General features: G+C 42.6%; 1 protein-coding gene across 1 annotated transcript in view; it reads left to right on the top strand.

Annotated features, from left to right (window-relative positions):
• The window catches only part of RNF17 (ring finger protein 17), a 54,317-nt gene extending 44,618 nt beyond the window's left edge, over positions 1-9,699 (top strand). Inside the window, exons 32-37 of the mRNA XM_056327742.1 lie at positions 272-382; positions 5,522-5,678; positions 6,664-6,799; positions 8,091-8,280; positions 8,641-8,742; positions 8,841-9,699. Of these exons, the coding sequence (XP_056183717.1) occupies positions 272-382; positions 5,522-5,678; positions 6,664-6,799; positions 8,091-8,280; positions 8,641-8,739 (693 nt within the window). The 3' untranslated portion in view covers positions 8,740-8,742; positions 8,841-9,699. The remainder of the gene's footprint in view (positions 1-271; positions 383-5,521; positions 5,679-6,663; positions 6,800-8,090; positions 8,281-8,640; positions 8,743-8,840) is intronic.
• Positions 9,700-10,782: the final 1,083 nt, after the last annotated feature.

Raw genomic sequence — 10,782 nt, forward strand, 5'->3', positions numbered from 1 at the left:
TTAAGTTAGCAAATCAGTATATTAGGACCATTTCAGAGGTATATTCTTAATATTTGGAAGTGTTCATTAACTAGTTCTGTTTGGTGATCTTTCAGCTACAACTGTTTTAAAAACCTACTAAGTATTGAAAGGAAAAGTTGATTAATATGTTTTTCATCAAGGACACACTGTTTACATTATTACATAACTCCTTTGAACCAGAAATCATACCAAAGCTAGTTTCCATATTGTTACTAAATAAGATTCTTGACTGAAGTCTGTCTTGGTCTAGGAGCTACTTGAAGGAGACATTCCTGTTTTGCCTTCATACGTGTCACCATCACTACCCATTCCAGGAGATACCTTTCCTGTCAGAGTTACCCATTTGGTGTCCCCTAAGGAGGTAAGTTTTGTAGACATCTCATAGGTGTTGCAGTCCCATCATGCTGGTGAAAAGGAAATCATGGCTAACAATTTTAGATAATATAAAAATGTATTGGTGAGGTTGCAAAACTGCTACTGGATTATTGTTGCAGATGGTTGTGCAGTGCAACTATCTGAATGGACTCTTACTTGAAATACCCTCTTAGGCGGGGGCAGAGAAATAAACTGGCCATTTCCCTAGAAAATGAATTCTCAGAATTAAAGTATGCCACTCTGGTACTTATCTTGTATAATAAGAAGATAGGTCACTGGATTTTAACTTGGCAAAACAATAATGGTTTATCTCTTCTTTAGTCTCTAAAAACTAAATTATTGGAACATTGTAATGTAAACATTTTCTGGCTGTTACAGTAGTATTTTACTATATTTGGTTGATGGCTGATTATTGATTTTTTGTGTAAACCGACACAGCTTCTAGTAGTCTCCCAGGCAGAAGGCAGAATGTAATGTTCCTTGATCAAATAAAAGGTGCTTATGTGGACTTTGAATGTTGAATGATGAAAACAGGAGAACAGGAAGCAGTGAGAAGCTGATTGTGTTACAAAATCTGACATCTTGTAAGTGGATTGATTTATGTGGAAGTGCTTGTATTTGTTGTTTTCGGTAAATCTGTAAACCAGATAACAACAGGTTTTATAGTATTGAAGTGATTGCTTTAAATTTAGGATAACGGTCTAATATAAATTAGCCCCACTAATTCACTTGAGTATACATATCTTAAAAAAAAATGTATAGTGTACATATCATTAGTATTTTGTATAGCGTACATTATCCATTATTGATTTTTGAGGTAGGCAACAATGAAGCTACAAGTCCGAGGGCAATCAGGAGAGATTTCAGGGCCTTGGGTTGACTGTTAAGGGATCAGGAGCACAAGCAGTGTTCTCCTCTATGCTTCCAGTTGCAGGGAATGATGAGGAATGAAACAGGAACAACCAGCAGATCAATATCTGGCTCTGAGCCTGGTGCCACTGGCAGAACTTTGGGGGTTCTGGTCATGGGTCAGTCTACACAACACCAGGCCTGCTGGCAACAGAAGGGTACACCTGTCTGAAAGGGGGAAAGGATCTTTGCACAAGAGTTACCAGGGCTCATGTAAAGAGTTTTAAACTACTTTTGAAGGGAGAAAGGAATAAAACCAGGCTCATAAGGGATAAGCCGGGGGCAGCATGCCAGTGTTTGAGAGATGTTACGCTAGCAAGGTCCTTCAGTCTGCTCTCTCAGTGGAGGTAGGGGATGGAGATCCATGTGGCAGCAAAGACACAAGGGTTGTTGATGTGTTAGAAACAATGAAAGCACCTGAGAACAGTCACATAGGAATTGGAGCTTCTCCCCCCAAAAAGGTGTCAGGATCAATAGCCCAACTGAAGTGCGTCTACACCAGGGGTCCTCAAACTTTTTAAACAGGGGGCCGGCACGTGGATGAAGTGGCAGGCAGTCATCTGTGGCTGCTTGGTTTTCCCCCCCAAACCCCGGCGGGGTGTGTGTGTGTGTGTGTGTGTGTGTGTGTCTGTAAATACCGAGGGCCGGATTGAGGACCCTGGAGGGCCGCATCCGGGCCGCAGGCCGTAGTTTGAGGACCCCTGCTCTACACCAGTGCACGCAGCACGGGCAACAAACAGGAGGAGCTGGAAGCCGTTGTGCAGCTGAAAAACTATTATATAGTTGCAATCATAGAAGCATGGTAGGATGACTTACACAACTGGAGTGCTGCGATGGCTGACTACAAGCTCTTCAGAAGGGTCTGGCAAGGAAGGAGAGGCGGTGGGGTAGCCCTGTATGTTAGGGAGTGTTTTGACCATCTAGTGCTTGATGGTGAAAATAAGGTTGAGTGTTTATCGGTAAGAATCAGGGAGGGCCAACGAGGCAGATAATCATGCTGGGGAGTCTGGTATAGGCCACTCAACCAGGATGAAGAGGCAGATGAAATATTCTATAAGTAGCTGGTAGAAGGAAGTCTCACAATTGCTAGCCCTTGCTCTCATGGGGGACTTCAACTTACCAGATGTTCACTGGAAATCAAGTACAATGGAAACAGTCTAGAAGGTTTCTGACACAGCTGGTCAGTGAGTCAACCAGGGGACATGGCCCACTGGACCTGCTGTTTACAAACAGAGGACTGGTGGGTGATGTCATGGTCAGAGGACATCTTACAACACAACTGTCACAAGATGAGAGAGTTCCTGATTCTTGGAGGAGGGGGGTCAGGAGAATTGCTACCTTAGCCTTTTGGCAGACTTTGGTCTGTTTAGGAGGCTGTTCGAGATTTCTTTGGAAGGCAGTCCTGAAGGGCAAAGCAGTCCAGGAAGGCTGGACATTCTTCAAGAAGAAAATCTTAAGGCACAGGAGCAGTGTCCCCCCATGTGCTGAAAGACAAGCTGGCAGGGAAGAAGACAGTTCTGCCTGAACAGAGAGCTTTGGCTGGAACTTAGGGAGAAAAGGAGTGTTTATGACCTTTGGAAGAAGGGGCAGGCAACTCAGGAGGACTATGAGGATGTTGTCAGGTTATGCAGGGAGAAAATGAGAAGGGCCAAAGCCCAGCTAGAACTCAGGCTGGCCACTGCCATAGAAGACAATAAAAAAATGTTTCTATAAATACATTAGCAGCAAAAGGAGGGCTAAGAGTAATCCCCATCCTTTCTTTACTGGACACAGAGGGGAACATGGTGCCACAAAGGATGAGGAGAAGTCTGAGATACTTAATGCTTTTCTTGCTTCGGTGTTCAATAGCAAGACCAGTTACCCTCAGGGTACTCAGTCAGGGACAAGGAGCAGAATGAAGTCCCTGTAGTCCAGGAGGAAAGGATTAGCGACCTTCTGCTCTGCTTAGACATGCAGGAGTCTATGGAGCTAGATGGGATTCACCTGGGGGTACTGAGGGACCTGGTGGAAGTGCTCACCAGCCACTTCCCATCATTTATCAGCTGTCCTGGTTAACCGGGGAGGTCCCAGAAGACTGGAGGTTGTCCAATGTGACACCCATCTACAAGAGGCCGGGAAAGAGGATCCAAAGAATTACAGACCGTCAGTCTGACCTCTGCCTTTAGGAAGGTATGGAGCAGATCATCCTGAGTGCTATCACATGACATGTACAGGACAACCGGGTGATAAGGCAAATTCAGCATGGGTTTGTGAAAGGCAGGTCCTGCTTGACAAACCTGATCTCCTTCTATGACAAAGTGACCCATCTAGTGGATGAGGGAAAGGCTGTGGATGTTCTTAACCTAGACTGTAGTAAAGCCTTTGACACGGTTTCCCAGAGCAGTCTGCTGGAGAAACTGGCTGCTCATGGCTTGGACAGATGCACTCTACACTGGGTAAAAAGCTGGCTGGCAGCCAAGCCCAAAGAGTGGTGGTGAATGGAGTTACATCCAGCTGGTGGCCAGTCACAAGTGGTGTTCCCCAGGGCTCAGTACTGGGGCCAGTCCTGTTTAGTATCTTTATCAATGATCTGGATGAGGCGAACTGCCCGGTGGGAAAGGGCCTGGGGGTGCTGGCTGACAGCCGGCTGGGCATGAGCCCCCAGTGTGCCCAGGTGGCCAGGGGGCCAGCAGCGTCCTGGCTGGTGTCAGAAACAGTGTGGCCAGCAGGGCCAGGGCAGTGACCGCCCCCTGTACTGGGCACTGGTGAGGCCGCACCTCGAACCCTGGGTTCAGTGTCGGGCCCCTCGCTGCAGGAGGGACGTCGAGGGGCTGGAGCGTGTCCAGGGAAGGGCAGCGGGGCTGGGGAAGGGGCTGGGGCACAAGTCCTGTGAGGAGCAGCTGAGGGAGCTGGGGGTGTTCAGCCTGGAGAGGAGGAGGCTGAGGGGAGACCTTACCGCTCTCTACAGCTGCCTGAAAGGGGGGTGTAGGCAGCTGGGAGCTGATCTTTTCTCCCAGATAACAAGGGACAGGACAAGAGGAAATGGCCTGAAGTTGTACCAGGGGAGGTTTGAATTGGATATAAGGAAAAATTCCTCCACCGAAAGGTTGTCAAGCGTTGGAACAGGCTGCCCAGGGAGGTGGTTGAGTCACCATCCCTGGAGGCATTTAGAAGACATGGAGATGTGGTGCTTAGGGACATGGTTTAGTGGTGAACTTGGCAGTGCTGGGTTAATGGTTGGACTTGATCTTAAAGGTCTTTTCCAGCCTAAACAATGCTGTGATTCTGTGATCCTATAATATACAACTGCTTTGACTATATACAGGATGGAAGTGTTTGGGTATCTTAGAAAAGGGCTTTTCCTTAACCATGTGCTCCACTTCCTCTCTTGGAGGAGAAACATTATAATGAATATTTTTTTGGTTGTTTTTGTGCAAATTATTTGAACTCTTGCTTTTGATCACAGTATATAATTGTAGACACTAGATCCTGCTCTGGACTCCTATAGATCTAAGTAGCAGCTGCATGATGGAGTTACAGCTTGATTATATTGCGTACAAATTAAAAAAGGAAAATTCATTTCTTTTCAGGCTAATGAATTATGCTGTGTTTAGAAAAAGTAATAATCTATTTATTAATTTCTGTGGGCTGCTAGTGGAATATCATAATGTTCTGAAATGGCTGTCAGGTTTTTTTAATGAAAAAAGGCATTTCAGTTAGAAGCTGTAATGGAGATTTTAAGTTTGCCTATACATGTTGTTTCAGCTTCCCGTTCCTTGACCCATAGCATTATAGTGATGACCCCAGTTATAAATTAGATTAATGGAACATCTTTGCATAGCAAACAAAACATAATTTCAAAAGTTCTTTTGTTAATGTTAATTGATCTTTGGTTTAATACTAGGAAGTGAGATTGTTTGCCAAGTAGGTGGAGGGAGGAATCCTAATAAGACACAGCTGTGAAATCTTATATGGATATATTCTTTAGTATGTACATTCCTGTCATTCATTATATTCAACATTGAAATGTGTTAATAAATCATTACTGTCTTCTGCTTCTGGAAAAAGATTTTGTGTAAATATGAAATTACTCATAAGTTGAGGAAAGGGGGAGAAAGGATGTGCTGAACCTTTCGAAGATGGGCACAAGTAATCTTCTAATAATCCTTGATCACTGATGGATTTGAAAGTTCTAAGTCATCTGCAAAAATTGTAATGAGACCTTTTCTTTGAGCAGGTATATATTTGCCTTGATCCTTCTAAGAACCTTATAAAGCAATCTGCCACAGAGGGAGATGCCAGCTGCGACTCAGAGTTGGAAGGCCTTGATGAAGCCCTGAAGTGGTGCAATAAATGTGTGGAAATTTTTCCTCTTCTAACACACTTCCAAACAGGTATATTAGTGTGTGTGTTTTCCCTGTTGTTTCATGTGAATGTGCAACAAAACTGAAATACTTTTTGAAGAATAGGAATAATTGTATTTCTGTGTATTTTTAAATCAAACTTCAGGAGAGTAAGGAGTAACACTACACTAATCATATGATACACTTCAATCATATGTTTTTACTTCCCATGAAATTGAGTTTTCTGTGTGATTCTGTTCCTCTGGAAAATGATGGAAAGAACTCGGACTTCTGATGCCCGTTAAAAGTTGATGAACTGAGTTTAGATTGCATATGGCAGTAATAAAACTTTTCCTTTAAGGGGACTGTCATTGAAGCTGTAACTGTGAAAATCTTGCTATTAAATGTTCAAAAGATGCAAGTTTTTGTGTACAGTGTACAGAAAATCATGTTACTAAGAGTTTGAAATGATGTAAACCCCAAAGAGCATCAATTCTAAATTTCCATTTAGGCGAAAGATAGGCTTTAATTCTCTTGTCCAGAGCTGTTGGGCCTAAAATACTGTAAAGCATGTGGGTCTAAAACTTTGTGGAGAAACCAGTTATTGCTTGTATTTGGTTCTACCAACTAGTAAAATTCTGGTTGGGGTTTTAGGCAGCATCTGCCTTGTGTCCTCCCGACTGTTGTCTGTTCTCTTCCAAATTGATACATTTACTGAGATGTGCCAGTGAGTCAAAGTTGAAGTTTTAACATTAAACAGTTTGGATCACAATCTTTACCAAGCAGTTTTCTGTTAATCGCGATGTGAGGTAGAAAAACAACTGAAATTGCGTACTATGATTGTGAATTGGCCTTCAGAGAGAACTGAAGGATGCATACAACAAAATAGTAGCATGAATTTGAGAAGGAACAAAAAACTTAATTTCACTTATAAAGTAAAATGGACTTTTAAGTTCATTTAGTTTGTACTGCACTGTGGGTCTAGTGGGTGTTTTGGGATGTTTCATAGTGGTTTGGGGTTTTTTTCTTTTTACAGAAATACCTTGCCTTGTAGAATACTGGGATGGTTTGTGGTATAGAGCAAAGCTCCTCAGTGTTGAAGAAAATGAACCTCTTACAATCCTGGTTCAGTGTGTTGACTATGGTAGTTTTGCAGTTGTCCCAAGAAGCAGGTAAATGCATAAGACAGAAAAGCATGTACATTGGTGTGTGTGTGTGTATGTACACACTTATATTATAAAATATGTACTTAGAAGCAGTTGTACAGACTTTTACAGTTTTATATAACTATAGACATTTATAATAATTTAGCATGAGGCTTCAGTTGGAGAGAAAGTTGGTTGACCAGCTAAATTCCTGTCGGCAGGGTATGGGTTTGTGCACCTGCTTCTCTTTCTTAGGTTGTTCTGAAAAGTCCATTATTATAATCAGATTTCTCCATCATCTTCAGGTTATTTAATCTGTGAGGTAATAGGCTCAGGCTTGTAATCTGCTTTTGCTGCACCCAAGAAGCTTAGGCAAAATAGGGACTGAGCCCTCCAGGTGTACAAACTCTCTGATCCTGTGCAGCTGCAGTCTCACAGAAGACAGCTGGGGAATAAGATAAGGGAGTGTCTGAGTGGGACACACCCTGCTCTCTCTGCTTGTGTGCAGAATGGAAGTTCAAATCCCTGTTGTGCCTGGTGCTGAGCCACTCTAGGAGCTGTTCCTGTGCAGACACAGCTAAGCATCTCAAACACCCCAGGCTTTTAGGATCCCTTAAGCTTGTCTGAATTTTCTTTCTTGAAATACATTCACTTTATAGCTATATACTGCTCTAATCACATTGACTTGCTCTTGAGTTTATTAGGGAATCTACAGGTCCTTGCTGAAGACAAGGTAAAATAGAGATTGGAGCAGATTTCCTGCTTCATGGACTATGAAGGTCATGGGAAAGAGTGTGTGTTATTTCAGTGTTGCACTTCCTTTTCTGCTTCCCTATTCCCTTGCCACTGGAATGGAAAGATAGAAGAATCGAGACATGATAATATAAAACTAAGGTACTGATTTCCAGTAGTATGTCTGGAGCACATCTGGGTGTAAAGTACTTTGGACCACAAAGGTGGTATCATTTTCCATTTTTGGAGCCTGCATTGTGAAGACTTGTACTTGCATTCCTGTACTCAGATCTGTGTTGGGCACTTGCAGCTCCTCCCCAAGCATTGTAACGGGGACCCAGCGTGCCTGGCAGGCTGAGGGGTCTGCATGACAGTGGCCTGCTTTTTGGTAAGTGCCATGTTTAAGTCCTTCAGAGGGCCTAGCCCTACCTGATGAATTGTTCAGTCTGATATCAGCATGTTATTGTAGAGCAGGGACCAATAGATCTACTACTACATGAGCCACTAAGCTGTCCTTATGTCCATACTGACAGTTTAGCTTGATGGGTGGATTGTTGCAGACAAACATTATTCATTTCTCTTTTAGATTGCGCCGCATACCTTATCATCTGCTGAAGTATCCTGCTCGGGCAATACAAGCTGTGCTGGCTGGATTTAAACCTGCTTCACGTGACAAAAATGCAGAAAGAATTCCTTATGCCCCAGAATGGAGCATGGCAGCATTGTGGGCTATGGTGGACTGTGTTCAAGGGAAACAGCTTTTTGCTTCCATACTTGTGAGAAACACTTTTTTTCCCTCCTGGTTCTTGCTCAGCCTAAAATTCGTAGTAGGACTCAGAGTATTCTGAGTATTTGTTTTACTGTGACACACACCCCCCACTCCACCCCCAATTTAAAATTTAACATGAAGGAATGCTGATGAAGAGAGAAAATCATGAGGCACTTTTCTTAATCCTGTAATCACAATGTTTCTGAGGATTCCTTGCATTAAAACCAGTTTCCTTTACGTAAAAACAGAAATAAGCTTTGTATATTCACTATTCCATTTAGGCAGTGAGTTTAACCAGTAAAGTAACTTTTTTCTGTTGGTTAGCTTGAGATTTAAAACTGTTACTCTGTCAACTTCTGGTTTTCAGACTCTTTCACCAGAGGTCACCATTTCTTTGTATGAAGAGGACAACAGTCTAGTTCATATGAAACTGATAGAGATGGGACTTGCAGATTTGGCTGAGTGACATGTAAGTCCAGTGAATAGTAACTGAAGAAGATAACTTGCAGATGTGTGGCAGTGTACTCTGTCCAAACAACCAAATTAATTGTTTTTCTTCATTTCCAGCATTTGATCTCAATATCCAGTGCCAGTTGTTCTCAGATAGATCTGTGGTAAAAATACTCCATGTTTGACTAGATGTATGGATATCCATATGTTAATGAAAAGCTTTACAGTATGTGTTGTCTACAGAGAATACTGGAGACTTGGATTTTTGAATTTGTTGGCTAACTGTTAAGTAGTCCTTTTCCTTCCCATTTATTAAGCACTTTTCTAATTGATGTTACAAGATTATAGTTTCACTATTTCAAGATTCCAGAGTGTTGGGAACATTTTCATATATCAATCTCTTTTGCCCTTAGAGTGTTAAGTATTGTTCTGCGATATCCTCTTTCATAGAAGTAGATGGAACTAATGTATAGTGGTAAAGAAATAGATTAAAAGCTCATGCTTGGCCCATGTGTTCTAATACCTTGTTAGAAGACTTGGAGGGAAGATGATAGTTTTATTACTATGATGTAACTCTTGTTTGTTTCAGGCATACTTGGTGACAGACTTTTCCTGTACTAGAGTTTGGGATGGGGAATGAACAGTTGGGGGGGGAGTGTTACTATCTTTGTTCTGGAACATGTTTGCATTGCTGCTGTGTTTTCTGTCATGATGCGATAGATAGGGGTTTGGGTGTCCTTGCACTTCCTTCCTGCTCCTGGAGCTGCAGTGTTCATTTGAAAGTGTTGGAATAAACAGGAGCTTGTGCAGCATGCATCTGAAGTCTTGTTTTCCTTAACTGCTATAGTATGTAAGGTTTCTTTGGATGTCTCTTTATTGTATTAGTGTAGTATATCCTTTACATTTAAAGCTCAGTCACCTCTCTAGATTATCAAGCAAGAAATATGGACAGTGAAGACTCCACAACCTCTCTGGGCAACCAGTTCCAGTGCTCAGTCACCCTCACAGTAAAAAAGTTTTCTTGATGTTTGGAGGGAAGCTCCTGTGTGTGTTTGTGCCCATACACACATAGCGTTAGGCATGTCTCTTCCCTTAAGATCACCTGAAAGCAGGTGTACCAGACTTACCTCAGTAGCGTTGCGCAGGCATGCTGCAAGGGTAGCTTGCCTGTCTGTACTAGTAGTGGACTTCTAGTACATACTCAGATATTAATCAGACATGTGCTTTATGCTCTCGCAAATACCCTATAGAACTGTTGTGTGCTCATCTTCAAAACATGGTTGGTTGGTTTGTTTAATAAACAAGTTTTCTTATCAACCATCTTCAAAGGGACTTGACTCCAAACTACCCAAGAGGTGCTATTCAAGATTGCCAGAAAGACCAGGACCTGCCTATCCACTCACCCAAGCTACTTCTCGCTGTGAGTGAGCATAGAGTAAAAAAGGGTACAGGCACAGTAACTACAGAGCTTGCTTTCACTGAGGAGAAAGGGGAGGAGTAGAGGGGACCAAGGGGAAGAATGGGAGTATTTTCAGCTGCGCAAGAGAATGAAATGTTTTCCAGCATCCACTAGAATGGAGAGTGAAAGCAGACTCTCTAGCAGTACCACTTAACTTACAGGTAACTGCGGAGTTTTAAAAGACAGGTCAGCTTCAAAACGTGTTAGGTGCAACAATTAGATGAAATGACCTGTGTTGGTTTCTGGTGTTTCTTACCACATTTCCAAGTGGAAACTTGTGATGTTCCAACACTGTCCACCAGTCTCACCAGTCCTAGCCTTATGAATACAGAAGAGCAGTTTACAGAACAGACTTCAGGGCCTGCTAATGCTGTTGCCTCCTAATGGCAAGATGAAGGAAAAATAGCCTAAGGCTGACTGAAAAGGAATGCTGCCGTTCCTTGACTCTCAAGTCAAGATAAGTAAACAGACACCCAGACTCCGCAGCCACCTGCTGCATTTCACCACAAGAGGTGTTTTCAGCAGCACAACTTTTTACCTTGAATTGAGGAATCCTCTCTGATGTCTAAAATAAAGTACTCCGCAGCTTTTTGATGAATT

Source organism: Falco biarmicus, chromosome 2, assembly GCF_023638135.1.
Source record: "Falco biarmicus isolate bFalBia1 chromosome 2, bFalBia1.pri, whole genome shotgun sequence".
NCBI lineage: Eukaryota > Metazoa > Chordata > Aves > Falconiformes > Falconidae > Falco > Falco biarmicus.